General features: G+C 45.7%; 1 protein-coding gene across 1 annotated transcript; it reads left to right on the top strand.

Moving 5' to 3' along the window:
* Positions 1-398: 398 nt before the first annotated feature.
* On the top strand, positions 399-23,277 carry C15H14orf93 (chromosome 15 C14orf93 homolog). Its single transcript, XM_054448836.2, has 7 exons — positions 399-441; positions 10,889-11,814; positions 13,941-14,261; positions 20,050-20,111; positions 20,332-20,435; positions 22,168-22,280; positions 22,546-23,277. Exons 2-7 carry the CDS (start codon positions 11,218-11,220, stop codon positions 22,963-22,965), a joined length of 1,617 nt encoding a protein of 538 aa, XP_054304811.2. The 5' UTR covers positions 399-441; positions 10,889-11,217; the 3' UTR covers positions 22,966-23,277.
* The last annotated feature ends 2,811 nt before the right edge of the window (positions 23,278-26,088 follow it).

Below are 26,088 nucleotides of genomic sequence, written 5' to 3'. Positions count from 1 at the left end.
GAAACCCGGAGTAGGGCCCACGCACCAAGTCCCTGATGTTTAATCGCAGTCTAGAATGTTACTGACTAGTTCACTCAATTTAACAAAGTGTCCGGAGGTCGCTCACTGGATTGTTATGCTGGTGACTGGGCCTTGTTTCACCGAGAAAAAAAGATGGGAAAGGGTGACAGGACGGTGAGAGAGTGGAAGGGAGAGAGGTGGGAAAGGGGTCTGCCAAGGTCCACGCGAGGTTGGGGGTCAGGGTTCCGGCGGCCCTCAGGGGCCCCCCCACTCCAGGGTTGGCACCTCGGGCGCGGCGCGTGTGCTTGCGGGCGGGGCGCCCCGCGGCCGCGGACGGCCAATCCGGGAGGGCGTCCGGGGAGGGGCGGGGCTTGCCGGCTCGGGCTCCGCGAGTCCTCCTTTTTGCACACACACGAATACAAAGAGCCATACGACCTTCGGGTATCCTTTTTCCATTTTTTTTCCTCCTTAATCTTGTGTGTGTTTTCAAATTTTTAAAAAATAGAGATCTGTAGCAGTGTTGGGGTGAGGAAACTGTTGCTAAGGGGAATTTGCTCTTTCCCCCATTTCTTTTTCTGTCTCTCTTCCTCTTTCTTTTTCCTGGTCAAGGTTTTAAATATACCAAGAAGTTGAGAAGCAGGATGGCCGTGTACAACCGTTTCCAGCCAAATTTATAGTTTTTTTTTCTTTTTTTTAAATCACATTTTAAGAACTAGTAGATTTTTGTGGTTGAGGGACTTTAAAAATTTAGCCGCTTGGGAAGTACAGATTTTTTTAAGCGGGCTGAAGGGATAATGTAAATTTCTGCCACAGGCAACATCGAAGGAAGCAGAGAGAGACTTGAGGCTCCCTCATAAAGCCGTTTGCGTGCTTTTTACACACCCACCCCCAGAACCAAAACCAAGTGGCTGGGATGTGGCACTTGTCCAAGGCCAATAGGTTAATATTGGGATATTATAATGGAGACATTCATTTCCCTAGGGAAGGGGGAAAGACCTTATTACAGTGTGTCTTTCACACACATTTTCATTAGAACATTTGTGTGTGTGTGTGTGTATGTGTGTTTCTTGAAACAAATTTGTAAAGTTATAACTTGGGGTTATTTGTGTATATGTACAATATGTGTGTATTTGTGCCATATCAGATTTTATTTTCAAAAGTGATAAATATATCTGGTTTTATGTGTGCAAAGTATCCCCTAGGATGTGAATTTTTTTCTGTTGTCTTCCCAAATGTGATCAAAATATTTTGTGTGCAAAGCAGAGCTTAGAAGAAATCCTATGCTTAGCATACTTAGGCACTTTCTATGTGCATTTACTATATTTTTCTGCTCCTAAAGGATCAGAATAATGAATAATTAAATAATTGCCAAGGAGTATATAGTCCATGTGGCAAATTGGAGTAGGCAATTTATTGAATCTGTGGTTCAAAGCCTTCAGTGACTGTTTTGCCTAAGTGGTTTTGCTTTTTATTGTCTCACGTTCTTAAATGTACAGCTGTGTATATTTTGGCCTTTATGTGTGGTTTGGTTGGTGTGTTCAGAAGGGAAGTTCTTTCTTGGCTTTTTGACAAAATGGTCGTTTATTGGTTGGAATATTCGAAAAGCTCCACAGCTGGCAAAGTATCAGGAAAAAAATCCAGTCAAGTGTAATTCTCAAAAACTGTTCATGGTGATGGTGATAGGGAGCCAAGAGGATGCAAAGGCAAATAATAGAAGGGATAAGAAATGCCTTTTGGTTATCATATTGCATTTTTAGAATGGAAAGCTTCTCATTTCTAAGAGTCACAGAAAAAAGTATGTGAATTAGAGAAAAACAGGCTCGCAGAGCAGAACCTCCTGTTATAGGAGCCCTATTTTCACTTCATTCTGTTACAGAATCACTATCTCTTCATTAGAAGTCATATGGAAAATATCTGTATCCAAATTTGTATTCGCAGATTGGAGTGAAAGCATAGGAGGTATATGAGGTGCTGAGGGAGAAACTGGAATGTCACAAATGCATGACAACCAGGAGACAAAAAAAAAGATCTACTGCAGAATTTAAATTTCATTACAACAAAACCTCTGTATAATAATGCATTTCTATTACACAGCTAGCATTCTACTCTATTTCAAGCAGTATTTGACTCCTAAATACCAACTGCAATAAAGTTACTTGTACAAATTTATAACAAAAGTGGCCCTGTTTGGGCTTTCTACTTGTTGTGCTGAGTGTGTATTTTTATTCTCTAACAATTCAAGTCAGACCAGTGCTTAATAAATACTGGCTCGACTGTGGATTATTCCACAAGTTCAGACCTGCATTTCTTTGAAATCTAGTCACATTCTAGTGATCTTTGTGATCACAACAGTGAGGGTAGTTTTTTTTTTTTTGAAACGGAGTTTCACTCTTGTTGCCCAGGCTGGAGTGATCTTGGCTCACTGCAACCTTCGCCTCCTGGGTTCAAGCGATTGTCCTGCCTCGGCCGCCCGAGTAGCTGGGATTACAGGCATGTGCCACCATGCCTGGCTGATTTTTGTATTTTTAGTAGAGACGGGGTTTCACCATGTTGGTCAGGCTGGTCTCCAACTCCTGACCTTAGGTGATCCGCCCGCCTCTGCCTCTCAAAGTGCTGGGATTACAGGCGTGAGCCACCGCGCCCGGCCAGTTACGGGAATTTTTAATGGAGTTTTACCCTTTTCAGCTTTTTTCCACATCACTACAGGTCATCACATATACTTTTTACCTTACTTTTTAGCTTCTCAAAAAATAGGGAGAGCTCTCCCTGAACGGTGCAGAGCCCGTGTCCCTGATTTCCTAGGCTATTTGATTTCTATATCCAGGAACGTAGGGTCATATCCACTGTTCTTGCTTTTTCTTCCTAAGAAAGGAGAGAATTCCTCGCACATATATATCGTTGGCTTGGCCTTCCAAAGCAAAGCAAAACTAAACTCTGTTGATTTTGCCTGGGAATCCTCGGGGCCCCTAGTATTGGAAACTTCTTTGAACTATGAGGAGCTGCTAATTTGCAGGTGACACGTGAAAGAAATGTAACCGAGGCCAGCAGTAACTAAAAGTCGGCAACCACCCAACGTGTGACGCCGATTTGTGGCCACTGTGCTTATAATCGTGTACACACAGGTTTGTGAGCAGCAGAGAACAAAAGCAAGTAAACAAAAACAAGCTAAAGATGGCGTCTGACGGCCTTGAAAAAGCCTCACAGTCTTGTCTCTCCCTGAGGAGGCCCCTCCCCTACCTGACTTTTTGAGTGACTGTTGTTTGCAGCCAATAGTGTCCGTGACCCTGCTCCCCAACCATCGTCTAACCGCCAATCACCGGGAGCCAGAAGGCAAGCGGGGCGGTGTCTCCCCGCGTGCGCGCGCTGGCCGGGTACACGGGCAGGCGCCGCGGATTCTTCTGTCTTCCGCGCGCCCGCCTCCGCCTCCGCCTAGCTGAGTCAGCCAGTGCGGTGGCGCCAGGCACACGCGGTAGAACAGCCGTAGGGTTGCTAAGCTGCACCTCCGCGTCAGTTCTCAAGGCGAGCGCCGCCTTTAGCCCAAGTTCTCAAAGCTCTCGGGGCTACGTAGTCTACCCTCCCCGGTGACCCGGCGAGATCCCTAGCCGCTCCTCCGGCCGCTCTGCTCTCCGCATCCCTCGCGGGAATGACCCCCTTTACCCGGGACTCCCAGAGCGCACTGTATGGTTGGGCACAGTGGCGAGTCACCCTGTCCCCTGAGGCCTCTTGAGCAGTCGCAGATCTCTGCCTCCTGCGTCGCTGCGATCGCGCTTCCAGTAGCTGAATCACACTGACCCATCGGAAACGGTTCTGCAGTCCCTGGGGTCCACCTTGTCATCCTTGACTAATATTTAATCAACTAACATTTACCAAGTTCTCGCTGGCACGAGTTCTAGGAGCTACTTTTTCATTTTTCAGTTTCTCCATAAATGCAGTGGGTCCTTTACATTAGGCAAACCTGAAATCGGAAATATTAATTTTGTAATTAATATTTTTAATTAATCTTAGTTAATTAATTAATATTTTCAATGTAATCTTAGCAAATGTAAATAAAAAGGACTGTGCTATACTGGGTTAAAAATTCTCATCCTGCTATAGAAATATACGTGGAATTTTCAGATTACATGAAATCCTTTAAAGACCGCATTCGGCCTTCTGGGTCTACAGCTCTCTTTTTTACCCCTAAAAATAAGGTCTTGGATTTTTTGCAGACCATTAGTCGAGTCACTCTTTTAAAATGTGGGAAAATAGTATTTTGTGGTATTTACTTAGCTGCTCTTGTGTGATAAGGAGCTCATTTCTGATAAAAATAGGTTTTGAGAGAACCTTTTGACAGGTGAGCCATTTTGCACCTTGAAATGGAGGAGTAGGACTGACCAACACAGCAGGAGCTTTAAGTGGCCGTTTTCCTTATTTATTTCTTAAAATGAAGATTATGATATGAATTGCCATGCTTTCAGTAATCACATTTAAGGAAGTCTATTGCTAGCATGACCCTGAATGAGTCAAGCACCCATTATAAAAACATACATCATCTGAGTGATACCATATCATACACATCTATTAAATAGTGAGAAAACTTTTATTTTTCATAGTTTGGAGGTGAACTCAGTCATGCAGAAAATTCAAACTCAGAATGGGGAGAAAGCAAGCAAGGGAACTGCCAAGAGTATGATATATTTAGTCCTAACAAAAATGTGACTTGGGAGGAAAGGGATAGTTAAAATTATGGACAGTCTCACCCTGAACTGTCTGTCTAAAGGAGATGAATTTTCTTTCTTTTTTATCTAAATATTTATGAAAAATACCAAAAGTACTGGAAAGTACATTTTTAAGGCTCATTTCACATGTATTTAAATTAGACCAATACTGAAATGAACCCCAAATGCATATATTTTTTGCAAACCTAAGTGTGACATCTACTGTCGTGTTGGCAACGCATCCCAAGATTGAAGATCTTTTTCTGTTTTTTAGACCTAGTCAGTTGTTTTCAGGACTTTCTACTTAAACATGTTGCCATCAGTTGAAATTTAAAATGTTAAATAAATACACTTCTTCTCTAATATACTGGTGTCTCCTCTTTTTATTTATTTATTTTTTAGAGACTGGGTCTCGCTATGCTGCCCAGGTTGGTCTCAAACTCCTGGGCTCAAGCGATCCTCCTCTCCTCCCAAAGTGCTGGGATTACAGGCATGAGCCACCATGCCCGGCCATGGTATTTCCTCTCAACTGCCTCATTTCTGTCATTCTGGTGGTGGTGGTGGTACCATCCTGTTACTCTTAGGCTTATAATCTTGCAGTTGTCTTTAACCAATTATCTCTATACCCCATCTCTATACCTCTGTCAATTCTCCTTATCTTACTATATAAGCGCCTTTGCTCTGACCTCTGACATGCACCCTGTTAAGTCCTGTATTTTTTTTTTTTTCCTCTAGAATGTCTTACTACCCTATTAGTTCATCGTATACATTGCTCAAGGCTCAACTGGAAGCTTTTCTTCTGTAAGAACTCTTTCTCAGTATGATTTCATTTTGTTAATGTTGCCATTATTTTGAACTAACGCCTCAGAAATTTATCAGTCTATACCATATTATTAGGACTTGTGTGTATTTCACTTTGTTATTTATTTGTTTATTTATTTTTGAGACGGAGTTTCACTCTTGTTGCCTAGGCTGGAGTGCAGTGGTGCGATCTCGGCTCATTGCAACCTCCACCTCCCAGGTTCAAGTGATTCTCCTGCCTCAGCCTCCCGAGTAGCTGGGATTACAGGCATGTGCCACCACACCCAGCTAATTTTGTATTTTTAGTAGAGACAGGGTTTCTCCATGTTGGTCAGGCTGGTCTCGAACTCCTGACCTCAGGTGATCTGCCTGCCTCAGCCTCCCAAAGTGCTGAGATTATAGGTGTGAGCCACTGCGCCTGGCCTCACTTTGTTTTTTAGATAGTCCATGTTAAGAACATTCCATGTTCTTTAGACATTCCCATCTGAAATACACTTTAAGTGCCTTGTAGGTAGAGACTTTGTCTTCCCTTCATTTGAGTAGCGTGCAGTCCATTTTGGTGAATCATCCTTTAACATGGCCTTACATATAAAAACTTTTGAGCCTGGGCACAGTGGCTCACACCTGTAATCTCAACACTTTGGGAGGCCAAGGCGGGCAGATCACTTGAGGTCAGGATTCATTAGTCAGGTGTGGTGGCGCATGCCTGTAATCTCAGCTATTCGGGAGGCTGAGGCAGAAGAATCGCTTGAACCTGGGAGGTGGAAGTTGCAGTGAGCCGAAATCGTGCCACTGCACTCCAGCCTGGGTGACAGAGTTAAACTCCGTATCAAATATATATATATATATATATATATTTTGGCCAGGCACGATGGCTCACGCCTGTAATCTCAGCACTTTGGGAGGCCGAGGAGGGCGGATCACAAGGTCAGGAGTTCAAGAGCAGCCTGGCCAATGTGGTGAAACCCCATCTCTACTAAAAATACAAAAATTACCCGGGAGTGGTGGCACATGACTGTAGTCCCAGCTACTCTGGAGGCTAAGGTAGGAGAATTGCTTGAACCTGGGAGGTGGAGGTTGCAGTGAGCCAAGATCGCACCTCCACACTCTAGCCTGGGCGACAGAGCGAGACTCTGTCTCAAAATAAATAAATAAATTATATATATATATATATATATATATATATATATATATATATGAATATATGAACCTAAAAATACCTCCTCCCACTCACCAGCTCACCTTTTTTTTTTGAGCCAGAGTCTCGCCCTGTCTCCCAGGCTGGTGTGCAATGGTGTGATCTCAGCTCACTGCAACCTCCGCCTCCTGGGTTCAAGCCATTCTCCTGCCTCAGCCTCCTGAGTAGCTGGGATTACAGGCACGCGCCACCATGCGCGGCTACTTTTTTTTTTTTTTTTTTTGTATCTTTAGTAGAGACAGGGTTTCTCCATATTGGCCAGGCTGGTCTTGAACTGACCTCAGGTGACCCGCCTGCCTCAGCCTCCCAAAGTGCTGGGATTATAGGCGTGAGCCATGTGCCTGGCCCAGCTCACCGTCTTTAATGGGGGTATATGCAGCTAATGAAATTAATGTTTTGTTTTGAGTCATTTATCCAGCACTTAAGTAGTTACCTGGTTAGTAAATATAACGTGAAATACTCGTTTATTACCTGCTGATCCCAATATCTTTCCATATCTTAGAGTTTAGGTGAGAGACTATAGCAAGAGGCTGGGAAATTAAGTCAGCAATAGTATCCATGGAAACCAAAAAAGAATTATTTGAATGCCTATTGTGCTAGACCACACTGTACCAAGTTTTTACAGGCAGGTTAATTCAAGAAAACACCTATTTGTTGCCCTGAATGTGATGTTTTAAAATGGACATAGTATGGTAACATACAAAGTAGAAAAACAGAAGAGAAATTGAAGAACAAATTGAACTCACAATAGGAAAATACATTTAGCATTAAAAACTAGCATAAAATATTATCCTTAGTCTGAGACCAGCTCATGATAGCAAGTAAATTCCAAATACTCAATTACCTTTCTAATTTGCGTCATAGAAGTTTTTGTACCTATAAATGCATCCTCATAGACTTGAGGAATGTGTTGTTTGTTAGAAATTCAATATTAAATTTGGGGACAAATTTCCCCAAATTCTATTTCAAGCCATTGCATTTTACTCAAAATTAGGGAATCAGGAATCAAGGTGGTGGCTCACACCTGTGATCCCAGCTACTCAGGAGGCTGAGGCGGGAGGATGGCTTGAGACCAGGAGTTGAAGACCAACCTGGGCAACATAGCAAGACCCCGCCTCTTAAAAAAAAAAAAAAAAAAAAGATTAAGGAATCAGGATGGGTGTCCAGGGTGGGAACACAAAATGTTACAGGAATAACCATAATATCATCCAGCCGTTACTAGTGGAGCACTGACCATGTGCCAGCACTCTATAGGTGCCTTACATATATTATGTATAATCTTCACAAAAACCACTCAAAGTAGATAGTGATGAAAAAACTTGGTCTCAGAAAAGTGAAATAATTTACTAATGTTCACACAGCTCATAAATGGTGCAGCCAGAGGAGAACCTCATTTTTTAAAAAATTTTTTTTGAGATGGAGTCTTGTTCCGTCACTCAGCCTGGAGTGCAGTGGTGTGATCTCGGCTCACTGCAACCTCTGACTCCTGAGTTCAAGCAATTCTTCTCCCTCAACCTCCTGAGTAGCTGGGATTACAGACACGTATCACCATGGCTGGCAAATTTTTGTATTTTTAGTAGAGATAGGGTTTCACCATGTTGGTCAGGCTGGTCTAGAACTCCTAACCTCAAGTTAGCCACGCACCTCAGCCTCCGAAAGTATTGGGATTACAGGCGTGAGCTACCACACCCGGCCACCCTTTTTTTTTTTTTTTTTTTTTTTTTTTTTTTTTTTAACCTGCAGTACAGTGCTGTTTTGGAAAGACGACCAAGGAAAGACTATTTAAAGAAGAGGGAGCTGGTCGCAGTGGCTCACACTTGTAATCCCAACACTTTGGGAGGCTGAGGCGGGTGGATCACCTGAGGTCAGGAGTTCAAGACCAGCCTGACCAACATGGCGAAACCCTATCTCTACTAAAAATATAAAAATTAGCCATATGTGGTGGCGCGCGTCTGTAATCCCAGCTACTTGGTAGGCTGAGGCAGGAGAATCACTTGAACCCGGGAGGCAGAGCTTGCAGTGAGCCGAGATCTTGCCATTGCACTCTGGCCTGGGCAACAGAGCGAGACTCCGTCTCAAAAAAATGATAAATAAAAATAAAAGAGAGGGGAAGAGCTTGAGGCAGGCTCAACACTGGTAGGGGTAAAAGCCTCTTGCAAGAAAGAGTGTGTGAGGCAAGAGAGTTTGGTACCAGAAAGGAGTTAGACAACTCAGCCAGTGTCCCAACCTGATGCATCTTAATTACTGATTTTACACATACTGAACCCAGCTGGCAAGCATTTGAATACTATTATTTATTATCACCAAAACATTCTTTTGCCCACAGCATCAATGTTTAAGAGCAAACTCCCTGCATGATGTAGGTTAAAGAAAGAATTAAAAAGAAAAAACTCTGCAGGAGCAGTGTAGGCCCTTATTTAGGAAGGAAAAGAATACATAAGTGATTCATCTATAAATTGACATAGACTTGCTTAGTGCTTTCCTTTAACCTTTAGTTTTAATTTGGTTTAACCTTTAGTTTCAGGTTTAGCTGTGCCTCCCAGTGACTATAATGACAAGGAAGCTGTAAATGTATTTGAGTTAAGTTTTTGCGAGAAGTAAGTATCTGGCACAGAAAAAGCCATTTCTTCGATATAAAGGGTGGAAAGAGCAAATTAAAGACTATTCTTTAATAACCACATGTAATTAAAATGCATTGTCAGATTTATGTTTTAGTACCTCAGAGGCACTGATATTGCCTGTTTCTGAAATGAGATTGCCTATTCAAAAAGAAAAGAAAACCCTCAAATATAGAAAATTCTCTTAACCTCCTACTCTTTTTTTTGTTGTTGTTGAGGTGGAGTCTCGCCCTGTCACCAGGCTGGAGTGCAGTGGCACGATCTCGGCTCACTGCAACCTCTGCCTCCCGGGTTCAAGTGATTCTCCTGCCTCAGCCTCCCGAGTAGCTGGGGTTACAGATGCCCGCCACTACACCCAGTTAATTTTTGTATTTTTAGTAGAGACAGGGTTTCACCATGTTAGTCAGGCTGGTCTCGAACTCCTGACCTCAGGTGATCGGCCCACCTCAGCCTTCCACAGTGCTGGGATTACAAGCGTGAGCCACAATGCCCGGCCCCTCCTCTCCTTTTAATTGTGATGTTTTAATTTACAGGGTAAGAGAGAAATGCATCTCTCAGGGAAACTGTAAACATACTTAAAGTTTTGACGTGGAGCATCAGAAGGATTTTTTTTCTATCATCATCAAGTATTATTTAGAAAATTACAATATTTATTAAGTTCCTGGGAGTGTTCTCAGTGGTACAAATCAACTTCTTTACCCCTTTTTTTCTCTCCTGGAGTAGTTTAGTTGCTTAACTACAGTAATTTAAAAGAAAGGCAGTTTGGTTTATCACTGACATTCTGATTTCTCCTTTAATGGGGGCTGGTCATGCAGGCAAAGTGACAGCATAGCTGTTCAAACATTCCTGTTGAAATTTGGATCCACCCTTAAGGAGCATGAGAAATGAAGATAAGGGGCCCCACGGGTGATTTCTCTGGGCTCCTGGCTGGAAGATTCAGGACAGCTAGTTTTCATTACAGAGGCTCATGGCCCAGGTACATGACTATGTGGGAAAGGGGGCTGTGCAGCCCTGGGTTACCCCAGCTCAATTCCCTGATCTTTTCATTTCATTTCCCTGCCCTCATCCCCAAAGCATTAATGATATAACAGTGAGAAGCTGGTGACATGCTGAGGGCTGCAGTGATGGATGTATTCCTTATTTAGGAGTTTTACTCTGAATGCATTTGTATGAAAATTACAGAGAGGGTAAAATCATGATTGTCATGATTGTTAATGTCAACAAAAAGTGGTATCAGGTAAAAAAAAAATACAACACTACATTGAAAGTAGCAATAACTGGATTCTGCTGTTATTCCTCTGCCTTGAAAAACACATATAACTTCTCCGCATGTCTCTTCTCTGGACCTGGAGTAATATGTGTTTCCTAGCGCTGTTGAGTAGATGAGGTAACTTATGTGAAGTGCTCTGAACACCTTAAGGAACAATGTCAAAGCAATGAAATGCAGTACCGTTATTACAGTAAAGATGGTGAGGAGGAGGAGACAGATCTACATTTTCTTCCTTAGTCTTCTAATCTTTCCAGATGCCGGAAGGTCCTTCTGAATCCCTTCCCTGTTCCTTAGCTTGCACTAGTCAGGGGTTCCGTGCTGGGGGGCAGAAGAAATGCTCGCTACCCTCTGAAACCGTTCATCAGGAAGGCCTTGATTTGTGATGTGCTAGGAGAGCACAGGATCTGCAAATAGAAGGCACCTGTCTCCCTTCTGCAGGCCGAGGAGAGGCCGCCATGGACTGTGTGCTTCTTCGTGGCTTGTCTACTCTTCTTTCACAGACCCTACAGCCTGGGGCCTGGGCTCCTCTGACCATCCTCATTGAGAAAGGAAAGTGAGTCCAGAGAAGTCGATGCTTCCTACCTGTTGGAGCGGCCCAGCAGTGTAAGCGTGGTTGTTACTGCCCCATCCGCCATGTCCTTCAGTGCCACCATTCTCTTCTCCCCTCCCAGTGGCAGCGAGGCCAGATGCTGCTGCTGCGCCTGTAAGAGTGAGACTAATGGAGGCAACACAGGCTCCCAGGGTGGAAATCCTCCTCCCAGCACCCCCATCACAGTGACTGGACATGGCCTGGCTGTTCAGAGCTCAGAGCAGCTCCTGCATATTATCTACCAGCGGGTGGATAAGGCAGTGGGTTTGGCTGAAGCTGCTCTGGGTCTTGCCAGGGCCAACAATGAGTTGTTAAAACGTCTCCAGGAGGAAGTGGGTGACCTGAGGCAAGGGAAAGTGTCCATCCCTGATGAAGATGGGGAAAGCCGGGCACATAGTTCCCCACCTGAGGAGCCTGGGCCTCTCAAGGAAAGTCCCGGGGAAGCCTTTAAGGCTCTGTCTGCCGTGGAAGAGGAGTGTGACAGCGTGGGCAGTGGTGTGCAGGTGGTGATTGAGGAGCTGCGGCAGCTGGGAGCAGCCTCAGTGGGGCCTGGGCCTTTGGGCTTCCCAGCAACTCAGAGGGACATGCGGCTCCCGGGGTGCACGCTGGCTGCCAGCGAGGGGGCCCCCCTGCTCAATCCCGTGAGTATGGCAGCAGAGAGCTGTTGCTCCTAGGTGCTTTTCCTGGCTTTTCACTCTTTTTCCTTTCTGTTCTTTTCTTTCCATCTTTAAACCTTTTGTTTGTATTTGTGATAAAGCAAAACAGTACCACGTTTCCTTTTCCTTCAGGGATAGTCAGCTCTCCTATTTTCTTCCTGAACCATCAGCTTCTTTGGCAGAAGGTCATTTTTTGCTGTGTGTAGTGACGGGGTGCCCTTCCCTCTCTCTCAATAGCTCCGCGTGGCACCTTCTCCTCCACAGCTGTCTCGGCTGCTCCATGGACTCTGCCTCTCCTGGCGAGGATGCCTGCCGTGCACAGACGGCTCATTCATATTTTATCGCAGGCCCTCTGCTTGCCAAGAGGAATTCAGTACAAAGAGAGATGGGAATGTACAGGGGAGAGAGGCAGAGGTGGAGAGAGGAGGAAAAAGTGAGAGGACAAAGATAAAGATAATAGAAGACAGGTATAGGGAGGGAAAGAGACAAGTAGAAACGAAGGGCTGAGAGAGGAAAAAAAGTGAAAAAAGGGAGCACAGAAGAAAGGTGAGTCTATGTGGAAAGAGAATCTACACCATGGGAGAGAGACTATGAGGTAAGGCGAGAGGGAGGTAGAGGAAAGGAAATAAAATGGGAAATGAGAAAAAGAAATGGCCAACTGAGTGTTAACAGTAAGAGAATAACATATAGGGAGAAAGAGGGAAGAAAAGAAGGAAGCAAGCAAGCATATTTTGTGAGCAGGAAAAGACATAGATGTACATTGTGCTATTTCAGTTTCTTTACTGCTTAAGGGCCATATGAGCAGGAAAATCCTGGCTGAGTAGAGTAAGAACTGCAGAATGTCACACATGGAAGTATGAAAAGGAGATGGAGCAACTATAGAGATCTTAGAGATAGGAAAATAACAGATGTGGTGCCACTTGAGAGACGGTTGGAGTTCTGTCAGCTCTCCGCCTTATTCTCCGTCTGTCCTCTGTTTTTCTCCTCCCCCCACGACAAGACATAGACACCCAGTAAAGAGTAAAGGAGCAGAACACATGGAGTAGATGGGAGGGATGAAACTCCCAGCCCATCTGCTGGATCTGAGAAATGAATATATAAACCCCTCTCTCCCCCTCCAGGGTAACACAGCAACTGGTCATTGCTCTCCTGAAGGCACAGCCATATGGGTAATGGCCACTGCTGCTCACCCCAGTCTGTGGCTGGTCAGGACTCTCAGTGGTTCCAGCTCAAGGGAGGACCTGGAAGGTGGGAGGCAGGAGGGTACCAGGCTAGGCATTGCCCTGAGCTGTGGGTTCTTTGAGGCAGGAAAGGCTTCCAAGCCGACAGGAAGGAATTAGATTTCACAGCACAGAAAGCAGCTCACAGGTCTATAAATCTCAGCCTCCTCCCCCGCTTCTTTCTCTCTCTCTGTGTGTGTGTGTGTGTGTGTGTTTCCCCACTTTCAGTGTTTTGTTTTCTTGACTGCAGAAATCCCCCCTCCTTTCTTCCTCCCTTTCTCCCTTGCTCCCTCCTTCCTTTCCCGGCTCTGTATGTCCTTGAGTGAGGGCACAGGCAGTCAGGTAGATGTCAGGGGCTGTGACAGTCGAATGTGGCCAGGGCAGGATCAAGGTGAGGGCACGGACTGACTCTGGGAATGGAGGATAGGTGAGGGGAGCTGTAGCTGCCAGTCTCTAGGGATTTCTGACTTTATATCTTCCTCCTTTGCTCATTTTTCTTTTATGTCTCCTCTTTATTGCTGTTACTGTTTTATTTTCTTACTCCTTCTCTTGCTTGGTTTCTTTCTTGTCATCACTTCTTCACCCAGTCCTTTCAGACAAAACACTTATCTAGCTACATTTCTTATATCCAAGAGCTATCCATAAATGACTATTCACAAACAGTGTCAGAAACATGCTTTCTCCTTGTGAGCAGCCCTATGGTACAACCCAACATGAAAGGCCCTGTACACACATAGGAGTCCCAGAGAAACAAGCCATTGACCATTAAAGACTGTGCTAGAGTCCCCCTTCTTTCCACTTTCTGTTCACTATTCTTAGCCAAAGAATGATGGTTAACCAGGTTCCCCTAAGCCTGGCTGGCTAATAGGCTATTATTTTTTATGTTCTTAGCTGGTGGATGATTACGTGGCCTCTGAGGGTGCAGTACAGCGAGTTCTGGTCCCTGCTTATGCCAAGCAACTCTCACCAGCCACACAACTGGCAATCCAGCGAGCAACCTCAGAGACAGGACCAGAAAATGGAACCAAGCTGCCACCACCCCGCCCTGAGGACATGCTCAATGCCGCTGCTGCACTGGACAGTGCCTTGGAAGAGTCAGGCCCTGGGAGCACTGGGGAGCTGAGACATTCTCTAGGGCTGACCGTTTCCCCATGCAGGACCAGAGGAAGTGGGCAGAAGAACTCCAGGCGCAAGCGGGATCTGGTACTCTCTGTGAGTGAGCTCAATTTCTATAAATTTTTCTTCAGTCTGGAGAGATAAGTGAAGAGTGATGGGTGGGTTGATTTTAGGCCTCCCATATTGAATGAATGCTATACTGAATCCTACCAGAGTGGGAGGGATAAGGAGAGAGGTTATTCTGTAACACTAGGGATAGGAAGTCCCCTGTTAAACATCAAGCTTTTAGGCTTTTCCAGATAATGTGATATCTTCCTTTATATCACATCTCCTGGTGTTCTTTTTTTTTTTTTTTTTTTTTTTTTTTTTGAGGCAGAGTCTCACTCTGTCACCCAGGCTGCAGTGCAATGGCATGATCTCAGCTCACTGCAACCTCCACCTCCCAGGTTCAAGCGATTCTCCTGCCTCAGCCTCCTGAGTAGCTGGGATTACAGGCATGTGCCACCACCCCCAGCTAATTTTTGAATTTTCAGTAGAGACCAGGTTTTGCCATGTTGGTCAGGCTGGTCTCGAACTCCTGAGCTCAGGTTATCCACCCGCCTCGGCCTCCCAAAGTACTGGGATTACAGGCGTGAGCCACCATGCCCGGCCTTCCTAGTGTTCTAATAATCCTGATGAGAAGATCTTTAAGGGATTGAGCAGATTGGTCACCAAAGAGTAACTCTGGAAATTGCCTGCAAATTAAGCTAGTGTGCAGAGTAAGTGGCAAAGGGCACCTTGGGTGGAAAAGCAAGTGAAGCTGTCTTGAGGTAGTCTCAAGCTTTAGAGATGCAGAGAGTCACTAAACCTTCAGCTCAGTTATAGAGGTTTGGAGATTCCAGTCATTCCAAGAGCTCTTAGCCAGGAAGGGACTGGCCTGAACCAGGTCTGCCTGAATGCTTCTTGGCGTGGCTGGGAGCCCAAAGCACATCCTGCTGAGCTGGGAGCCCCCATCCTGGCAGCTGACCAAACCTAGAGAAGTTCTAGGGCAGTAGTTCTCAACCTGGGGTGATTTTACCCTCAGGGGACATTTGGAAACATCTGGAGACATTTGTGATTATTACAACTGGTGGGTGGCTGGGGGCAGGGGAAGGAGAATGCTACTGATATCTAGTGGGTGTTCCGCTAAACATCCTACAGTGCACACGACAGCCCCCATAACAAAGAATTATCCAGCTCAAAATGCCAATAGTGAAGAGGTTGAGAAACTTTCTTTAAAGTGACCACAGTCTTTGGGATCAACTCTGTACCCAAAAACTTCTTCTTTTTTTTTTTTCTTTCTTGAGACAGGGTCTCACTCCCATTGCCCAGGCTGGAGTGCAGTGGTGTGATCATGGCTCACTGCAGCTTCGACTTCCCAGGCTCAAGTGATCTCCCACCTCAGCCTCCCGAGTAGCTGGGATTACAGGCACGCACCACCACGCCTGGCTTATTTTTTGTATTTTTGTATTTTAGTTGCCCAGGCTGGTCTCACAAAAGCTTTTTTCTGACAACCATGGGGATATTGTTTTTAGTCTCGCTCTGTCACCCAGGCTGGAGTGCAGTGGCATGATTTCAGCTCACTGCAAGCCTCCCAGGTTCAAGCGATTCTCCTGCCTCAGCCTCCCGAGTAGTTGGGATTACAGACTTGCACCAGCACGCCTGGCTAATTTTTGTATTTTAGTAGAGATGGGGTTTCGCCATGTTGGCCACGCTGGTTTTGAACTCCTGAGATCAGGCAATTCACCCACCTCGGCCTCCCAAAGTGTTGGGATTACAGGCGTGAGCCACCGTGCCTGGCTGGAGATATTCTTTGGCCATACAATGTTCATATTGACTATAATGAGTTTATAGTTACAATTTGCATAAAAGCAGGATTTTCCATCACTTCCATTCCACTTGTGCCTGCTGCCTCCAGAGAGAGGTACAGCGTTGAGGCCTGGCTTCTTCCTTCCCTTAGGAGAGTGTGGTGGAACTGAAGACCTGCAGGAAGGACAGTATGCTCACTCACCATCATGCTCTCTCTATTCTGTGCTTGAGAAGGATCTGGAGGACCAGTCAGGGAGTTTTGCTGCCCATCATGGAGGGAGGTTTAAAATGTTCTTGTGGCAGACTGTGGGTTTAGAGGGGGAGGGACAGTTGTTCCAATCTTTAGCTCTGGGACAGAATCAAAGAGGCATCTCTCCAATCTGCTGAGGCTCTTGAGGATGGCTGCTAGGGATCCTGTGAACCAAAAGGATCAAACCAGAATTCTTAATTCCTTGGAATGCTGCAGATCCCAGCCACTCCTTGGGGAAATATTTTTAGCTTCTTCAGGAGGTAGGTGAGCCAACAGCCTTTCCAGTCCTCACATTTATTGTCTAGAGTATTTTCCCTTTCCATGTCAAGCCTGTTTTGATTTTTATCAGCTGATCTCTTCCAAGCCACTTGAGTGGGAAGCTTTGTAACTCCCTTTTTTCTTTCTCCTTTTTTTGTTTTTTTTGAAACTCTCCCAAATACTTTCTGAAACATTCACCCATTCCTTTGTGATTCCTTAAGTGTGGACTACTAAGAGGTAAAATAACTATGTTGAATATGCAGCTAGTATAATAATGGTCCTTTTTACAGAGTGGAGACCCTAGCCATGAAGAGGTGACAATACTTTCCTAAGTTGGTACGGTGAATCGGCCATAGAGGTAGAAGGATAAATTGGGGATTTCTGAACATGGAGCTGAAAAGTCCTTGGATCAGGATATTAATCTGTCAGTTTGGGACTGGGTAACTTCCACTGACTGAGGGAGCTTGGGATGAAAATACAATCAGAAACAACACAACTAAACTTAATTGAAGGAAATGTAAAACCCTGCATTAGGGCCGGGTGCAGTGGCTCACGCCTGTAATCCCAGCACTCTGGGAGGCCAAGGCGGGCAGATCACCCGAGGTCAGGAGTTTGAGACTAGCCTGGCCAACATGGTGAAACCATGTCTCTACTAAAAATACAAAAATTAGCTGGGCGTGGTGGCGTGCGCCTGTAATCCTAGCCACTTGAGAGGCTGAGGTAGGAGAATCACTTGAACCCGGGAGGCGGAGGTTGCAGTGAGCTGAGATCACACCACTGCACTCTAGCCTGGGTGACAGAGCAAGACTCTGTTTCTAAATAAATAAATAAAGCCAGGTGTGGTGGCTCATGCCTGTAATCCCAGCACTTTGGGAGGCTGAGGTGGGTGAATCACGAGGTCAGGAGTTCAAGACCAGCCTGGCCAACACGGTGAAACCCCATCTCTACTAAAAATACAAAAATTAGCTGGGCATGGTGGTGCATTCCTGTAATCCCAGCTACTAGGGAGGCTGAGCCGGGAGAATTGCTTGAACCAGGACCCTGGAAGCAGAGGTTGCAGTGAGCCGAGATCACGCCACTGCACCCCAGCCTGGGCTACAGAGTGAGACTCCATCTCAAAAAATAAATAAATAAATAAATATTTTAGGTGCTATTATGGGCAAAACTGGGAACAGATTTTGAAGCATCTAAGGCAAAACTTTTTCTTTCTTTTTTTTTTTTGAAACAGAGTCTCACTCTATTGCCCAGGCTGGAGTGCAGTGACACGATCTCAGCTCACTGCAACCTCCGCCTCCTGGGTTCAAGCAATTCTCCTGTCTCAGCCTCCCCAGTAGCTGGGACTACAGTCGCACGCCACCACGCCAGGCTAATTTTTGTATTTTCAATAGAGATGGGGTTTCACCATGTTGGTCAGGCTGGTCTCGAACTCCTGACCTCAGGTGATCCACCCGCCTTGGCCTCCCAAAGTACTGGGATTACAGGCATGAGCCACCACGCCCAGCCGGCAAAACTTTTTAACGAGTGGAAGTGTTCAACAATAGAATAAGCTGACTCAGAATGGAGAACTCATCATTAGATGGGTGTAAACAAAGTGGAAAGACAGCCTGTTTAATGATGTGAAAGGGAGATTGGGTAATATAACCTCCACGGTCCTTTCCGATTCATGTTTCTGTTATTTTAGATTTCTGTTTTTCAGACCATGGTGTATATACTCCTGAGATTTGTGGTAACACACGAGGGAATATATAAAGCCACAGACAAACCCAGCGCTTTTTCCTGGGTCATCAATTTTACTAGCACATTTCAGAAGATGGCCAGTCATGGTGGCTTATGCCTGTAATCCCAGCACTTTGGGAGGCCGAGGCAGGTGGTTCACGAGGTCAAGAGATCAAGACCATCCTGGCCAACATGGTGAAACCCCATCTCCACTAAAAATACAAAAATTAGCTGGATGTGGTGGTGGTGTGCCTGTAGTCCCAGCTACTTGTGAGGCTGAGGCAGGAGAATCGCTTGAACCCGGGAGGTGGAGGTTGCACTGAGCCGAGATCACACCATTGCACTCCAGCCTGGCAACAGAGTGAGACTCTGTCTCAAAAAGAAAAAAAAATTCCAGAAGACATTTTTATATTAAACAGGCCGGCTGTGGTGGCTCACACCTGTAATCCCAGCACACGTGGGAGGCTGAGGTGGGTGGATCACAACGTTAGGAGTTCGAGACCAGCCTGACCAACATGGTGAAATCCCGTCTCTACTAAAAATACAAAAATTAGCTGGGCGTGGTGCTAGGCACCTGTAATCCCAGGTACTCAGGAGGCTGAGGCAGGATAATCGCTTGAACCCAGGAGGCGGCGGTTGCAGTGAGCTGAGATGGCGCCACCTGCCTTGGCCTCCCAAAGTACTGGGATTACAGGCATGAGCCACCGCGCCCGGCCGGCAAAACTTTTTAACGAGTGCACTCCAGCCTGGATGACAGAGTGAAACTCTCTCTCAGAAAGAAAAAAAAAGAAAAGAAATACAAATACATTTTGAAGAAAAAATTTAAATGTGCAAGAGTAGGGGCCGGGCACAGTGGCTTGTGCTTGTAATCCCAGCACTTTGGGAGGCCGAGGCGGGCAGATCACGAGGTCAGGAGATCGTGACCATCCTGGCTAACACGGTGAAACCCCATCTCTACTAAAAATACAAAAAATTAGCTGGGCATGGTGGTGGGCGCCTATAGTCCCAGCTACTCAGGAGGCTGAGGGAGGAGAATGGCATGAACCAGAGAGGCGGAGCTTGCAGTGAGCCAAGATCGTGCCACTGCACTCCAGCCTGGGCGACAGAATGAGACTCCGTCTCAAAAAAAAAAAAAAAAGAAAAGAAAAGGGAAAGAAAAAAAAGTGCAAGAGTAGGGGACTTCAAGAAATGTTCACTTGACTGGGCGTGGTGGCTCATGCCTGTAATCCCACCACTTTGGAAGGTCAAGGCGGGCAGATCACCTGAGATCAGGAGTTAAGACCAGCCTGGCCAACACGGTGAAACTCTGTCTCTACAAAAATACAAAAATTAGCCAGGCATGATGGCAGGTGTCCGTAATCCCAGCTACTCGAGAGGCTGAGGCGGGAGAATCACTTGAACCCGGGAGGCGGTGGTTGCAGTGAGCCAAGATCGCACCACTGCACTCTAGCCTGGGCGACACAGCAAGACTCCATCTCAAAAAAAAAGAAAGAAAAGTGAAAAAGAAATATTCACTCGCAGTACTCCTGGTGTATACTTGCTTTCTCGTTGCTATCAGGGGTATGTTCATGGAAATGTTTGAGACCCTCTGCTCTAGTGATCACACTACTCAGGAGCAGAAGTAAGGCCAGGGATGATCCTGGAATCCTGACACACATGAAATGAAAAGTCAGGGAAGACCACACTAGAAATAGTAACTTGGATAGGCTCTTGGCTTAGAAAGGATTCAGGCAGAGAGTGCCTTAGGGACAATACCTTTTTACCCTAGGGACCAGAGGAGAGTTTTCATAATATCCACTCTTGGCTTGATTGTGTTTTCTTTTTTTTTCCTAGAAACTGGTCCACAATGTGCATAACCACATCACCAATGACAAGAGATTCAATGGGTCTGAAAGGTATGGTCCCCTTGAGGAAAAAGAATTAGAAGGTACTTTGCTAAGGACAGGGAAGTAGAGGGGGATGCTCCAATACAGCAATGAGACTAAGACTTTGATCTCACCATAACTTCTTAGGCCATGGAGGGATTTGCCACAAAGTTGATCAGTGCTGGGTATCTCTGTTTGTCTGGCTCTTACAAAGCCGACAACTTTATTCATTCTCTTCTCTTTGTGGCAGCATCAAGTCCTCTTGGAATATTTCAGTAGTGAAGTTTCTTCTGGAAAAGCTCAAGCAAGAGCTGGTGACCAGTCCCCACAATTACACTGATAAGGAGCTAAAAGGTGAGAAAAACTGGTTTAACTCCTATGCCATCCTTTCTCCCCCTCTCCTCCCACTCCTCTTTCTTGGTTAGAGGAGAAGAGGAATAATAGAGATGATTAGGAGGTTTTGAAAATAGTGGATTTGAAACATTTTTTGGCTCTTCTTACCTTCAATATATTCATAGAATTATCTCAAATTGCCTGTTTATTTCCCTCTCAGTCTGAAACGAAAATGAGAGAAGGGAAGGGCTAGAACACCATCATGCATTCTGTTTATGCAAGTCTTGAATCTAAGGTGTTATGAGGAGGAGGAATCTAAGGTGTTATGAGGAGGTGTTATGTTCAGAAGCCAGGCCTGCCCCTTGGTCCCTAAATATTATTTCCCAGGCTTTCTCTTTCCTTGCTCTCTTTTGTTATTTGTAGCTAACCCTGAAGTATTATGAAAGCTTCTGCTGAAAAAGTACTTGTAGAGCCAGGTAACGTGATTCATCCCTGTAATCCTAGCACTTTGGGAGGCCAAGGCAGGAGGATTATTTCAGCCCAGGAGTTCAAGACTAGCATGGGCAACATGGCGAAACCCCATCTTTACCAAAAACAAACAAAAATAACAAAAATTAACTGGGCAGGGTGGCATGCATGACGTGGTACCGGCTACTTGGGAGGCTGAGGCGGGAGGATTGCTTGAGGCTGTGAGGTGGAGGTTGCAGTGAGCCGAGATTGTGCCACTGAACTCCACTGTGGGCAAACCTTGTTTCAAAAAAAAAGAAAAAAATACTTGTAATCTTCCATCAGAGTGGCAATAGGGGTAGATTGTTGTTGTTTTTAAATTTTTTTTAAAATAGAGACTGAGTCTCACTATGTTGCCCAGGCTGGTCTCAAACTCCTGGGCTCAAGCAATCCTCCTGCCTCAGCAGGAGGCCTCCCAGAACGTTGGGATTACAGGTGTGAGCCACCACGCCCAACAAGGGGTAAGTTTTATTTGGTGGAGGGAGCCGGGAGACACAGAAGCAATTGGAGTTGTCTTTTTCCAGTGGGAGATATTTGGGAGGAGTTAGTGTTGGAGATGGAGGTGGGCAAAGAAAGCTAAACCAATTAGCCGGCCATGGCGATGTGCACCTGTAGTCCCAGCTGCTCGGGAGGCTGAGGCTGGACGATCACTTAAGCCCAGGAGTTTGAGGCTGCAGTGAGCATGCATGACCATGCCACTGCCCTCAAGCCTGGGTTACAGAGCTAGACCCTGTCTCGTAACAAAATCATAATAAAATAAATAAATAAAAAGAAACCTAACCAAAGAGGAGTGAATAGATGCTAATGCCTATGCCAAGAAAGCCCAGCATCTAGGCCAGGCGCGGTTGCTCACGCCTGTAATCCCAGCTCTTTGGGAGGCCAAGGCAGGCGGATCACCTGAGGTCAGGAGTTCGAGACCAGCCTGACCAACATGGAGAAACCCCATCTCTACTAAAAAGAGCCGGGTGTGGTGGCACATGCCTGTAACCCCAGCTACTCGGGAGGCTGAGGCAGGAGAATCGCTTGAACCCAGGAGGCGGAGGTTGTGGTGAGCTGAGATTGTGCCATTGCACTCCAGCCTGGGCAACAAGAGTGAAACTACATCTCAAAAAAAAAAAAAAAAAAAGCCCTCATCTAAGTAGTGATCCCCAACCTCCCATTCAATAGTGTTAGGGCAGAAAAACGGGCTGAGGACCACTACTCTAGAGGACCCTCCTTCTTGCTCCCTTCCTTCCCTCCCCGCCAGGAGCCTGTGTGGCCTACTTCCTTACTAAGAGGCGTGAGTACCGCAACTCCCTGAACCCCTTTAAAGGCCTGAAGGAAAAAGAGGAGAAGAAACTTCGAAGTCGCCGATATCGGGTAGGTTTCTAGGCCTTTCTTTCAAGATATTAAACTCTAAACCCTTTCCTAAGTGGGAAGGGCCAGAGGACATGGCATCTGAGAATAGGGTTGAGAGCCAGGAATGTAGGAAGATAGAGAACAGTGAGCCAATGCTAAGATCTGACTTGGGGACTGGGTTCACTTAGGCACAGATTTTACACAGCCTTCCCCACCAAACCTTTTCCCCAAATCTAATCCATAGAATGTTTACCTTCCTAATCTATCTCCTGGGTTCCTGCCTTAGCTTTTTGCCAACCGATCCAGTATCATGAGGCATTTTGGACCTGAGGACCAACGTCTGTGGAATGATGTGACAGAGGAGCTGATGTCAGATGAAGAGGACAGTCTTAACGAGCCAGGTGTGTGGGTGGCCCGCCCTCCCCGTTTCCGGGCCCAGCGCCTCACAGAGCTCTGCTACCATCTGGATGCTAACTCTAAGCATGGCACCAAAGCCAACCGTGTGTATGGGCCTCCCTCAGACAGACTGCCTTCTGCTGAAGCCCAGCTCCTTCCACCAGAACTTTACAATCCTAATTTCCAAGAAGAGGAAGATGAGGGAGGGGATGAGAATGCACCTGGCTCCCCATCTTTTGACCAACCCCACAAAACCTGCTGTCCTGACTTGAACTCATTCATTGAAATCAAGGTGGAAAAGGATGAATAAAATCTACAACCAAGAATAACTCTGGCTTCCGCCACGCCCCATGTCTCAGAAATAGGTGGCCATGGGGCTTCACAAAATAATAAGATGCTCTGTGCAGTCTGAGAAAGCAAATTTGCCTCTTTTCTTAACACAGTCTCTACTGGGGAAGCAGAACACTGGTGGGATAAAAACTTATCTAGAAGGGGAGAAACTCCCTCCACTGTGAACAGCAAGCCAGAATATGCTTATTCCTCAGCATAAACAGTGTCTCGGAGAAGCCTGGGATGAGAAAAGGAGGAGGATGGGTCCAAGAAACATGAGGCCTTCTTGACATATGCCCCGTCTCTGAGTTGTTTCTGCCCCTGCCCCGTTCCACCCAAAGCTCTGAGGAAGCAGCCCAGGTTGTACCTTTTGCTTCCCTGTGACCACTTGTCTTGCTCTGCAGTGGAAACCGAACATGACCAGTGCAGGTTAATACCGCCACCCGGTGGGCGGTTTCAGTCATGAGCTTGAGTCTTCTGACCAACGGAACACAAGTTCTATCACTATTGGGGAATTGGGATCCTGATATAATAGCTATTGTTTATTGAATTACATGAGGAAAGTTTTACTATTTCTATCTTACAGATGAGGAAATTAAGGCTTAAAGAGTTCCCATGTCTCACCGGCAGCCTCTCTCTCACTATGTGACCAAGCAAAATACACAGCTTTGTAGCTGTTTCTTGGTCCTGTCAGCCAAGCTGTATTTTGAGGAAGGGGTATGCATTTTGGATGGATTGAAAAGCAAAAATGGCTTTACATTTATTCAGTCTTATGACAAACATTGATCGCTTTACTAGGTGTCAGGTACTGTGCTATGGATACATTGTTGATAAGGCTGGATGCTGTTCAGAAATTTTTTTAGTTTAGTCAGGAAGCCAGGCAGTGGAGTAGGCAATGAAATGAACTGTGATAAGGGTGACCATGGTGGAGTGTAGTGCACTATGGCAATATACAGCAGGGGTAGCTAACCTACTCTTGCAGTCTGGAAAGGCTTCTTCTGAGAGGGTGTAATGTCTAAAATGGGGAAGAGTTAACCAGGAGAAGGAAAGGGGAGGCTAAGAGAGTGTTCCAAACAGGGAACTGCGGGTACAACAGTCCAGGGGCAACAGAGAGTACAGACAAGGTCCAGTTCTACTGCAGACTGTTTTGGGGAAGGGATAATAGTAGAAGAGAGGCTGGAGAGTGAGGCAGACCTCATAATACAGAGTACAGACTTCAGCCCAAGGGCAGTGAGAAATCATTGAAAGTTTGTTTTAGCAGGGAAATAAAACGACAGGTTTTGCCTACAGGCAGTCCCCAACTCACAATGGTTCGACTTAGGATTTTTCAACTTTACGATGGTGCAAAATGATTCAGTATGCTCCTCACCTTATGATGCAGTTATATCAGATAAACCCATTTTAAGGTGAAAATATGGTTAAGTTGAAGAAGCACTCTGCCTTACAATATTTTCAATTTATAATGGATGGGTTTATTCAGACATAACTCCATTGTAAGTCGTAAAGCTTCTGTACTGAAAAAAATCACTTAACCTCAGGGTATAAGATGGATTGCAGGGAGCAAGCCTTGCCCGGAGACTTTTGCATTGGTTTAGGAGAGGAAAGATGGTGACTTGACATATATAGTGGTGATGAGGGGAGGACAGATTTGGAAGACGTTTAGGAAGCAGAATTAATAGAACTTGGTGACTGATAGGACTTGGTTGGATTTGAGGTTAAGGGAGAAGGAGGACATAGGGTTGATGCTCAGATTTCTAGTTTACGCAGCGAACAGTATTGTGCCATTTACTCAGAGAATGTTAGAGGAGCCAGTTTCATGAGGCAGAGAAGATGAGATCAGTTTAGGATATTGGGTGCTTCTGAGACAGCCATTGGAGATGCTAGTAGTTAGTTGAGTTTTTAAGTCCAAGAAAGACTGGGCTGGAAATATGGATTAGGGAGTCACCTGTGTATACAGATTATAATTAAAGTCTTGGGGATGAAGAGGGCCTTTGGAGATCCCAGCTCCAGTTTAGACTGTGGAGAGGCCACCTGAGGTCATGAGCACTATTGGAGCATGTCCTATTAGCATATACGTCTTCTACTTCTTCCCCTTCACTCATCTCTGTTTCCAGTTATCCCTTGAAAACACAGGCTGTTCATCCCAATTGTGCCCATTGTTACCACCAACTCTTGCATGGGCCTCCTTTAATGGCCTCTCAACGTTTCATAAGACTTCCTCTCGCATCCTCACCCCAAAGGATCAAAGCTTCCAAATATTAGTAGTTGTGTGGATATTCTGGATGTAATTGGAAGGAAGAATCAAGGTTCTCCTTTCTCATCTGGACACAGGAAAGGAGGGAACACATTATGGTTAATTCTGAAGATGTTGCTCACAGCAGGTTCTAGATGCAATCCGATAGCTCCCCTCTGTTCCTAGTGCTTTCAGTCCTCCCTGCTTCCAGTCTGGTAGGAAACTCTCCTCAGGATCAGAGAAAAGCCGTGGCCTTGACCAGGGAAACAGAGAGGCTGATTCTCAGGGGAGATGAGGTCAGGGAGACAATGCAACTAGGACAAAGAAGCCAAATAGTTTGGCACAAATTAATTTCCCAAAAGATATTAACCACGTTTCTTTCCACATTCCCTAAGGCTACACTAAGATTATAAAAGGTGTTCAAAATGTTGAGATGAAAATAATATGCATGACTTGTTTGCATATAATTTTCATACTCATTTACTATCTAAATACAAAGGAGTCATTTTCCTTCTCCATTCTACTTCCTCCACCCCTTGCCCCTGATGTTTTAGTCTGGGCAAAATTAGTTGGCTGGTTTTTAAAAAAATTTTTTGAGACGGAATCTCCCTCTATCGCCGAGGCCGGAGTGCAATGGCACAATCTCGGCTCTCTGCAACCTCCGCCTCCTGGGTTCAAGCGATTCTTCTGCCTCAGCCTCCCAAGTAGCTGGGACTACAGGTGCGCGCCACCACACCGGCTAATTTTTGTATTCTTAGTAGAGACGGGGTTTCACCATACTGGCCAGGCTGGTTGCAAACTCCTGACCTCGTGATCCGCCTGCCTCTGCCTTCCAAAGTGCTGGGATTACAGGCGTGAGCCACCGCTCCC

Source organism: Pongo pygmaeus, chromosome 15, assembly GCF_028885625.2.
Source record: "Pongo pygmaeus isolate AG05252 chromosome 15, NHGRI_mPonPyg2-v2.0_pri, whole genome shotgun sequence".
In the NCBI taxonomy this organism is placed as follows: Eukaryota; Metazoa; Chordata; class Mammalia; order Primates; family Hominidae; genus Pongo; species Pongo pygmaeus.
This window is presented reverse-complemented; position numbering and strand designations above follow the sequence as displayed.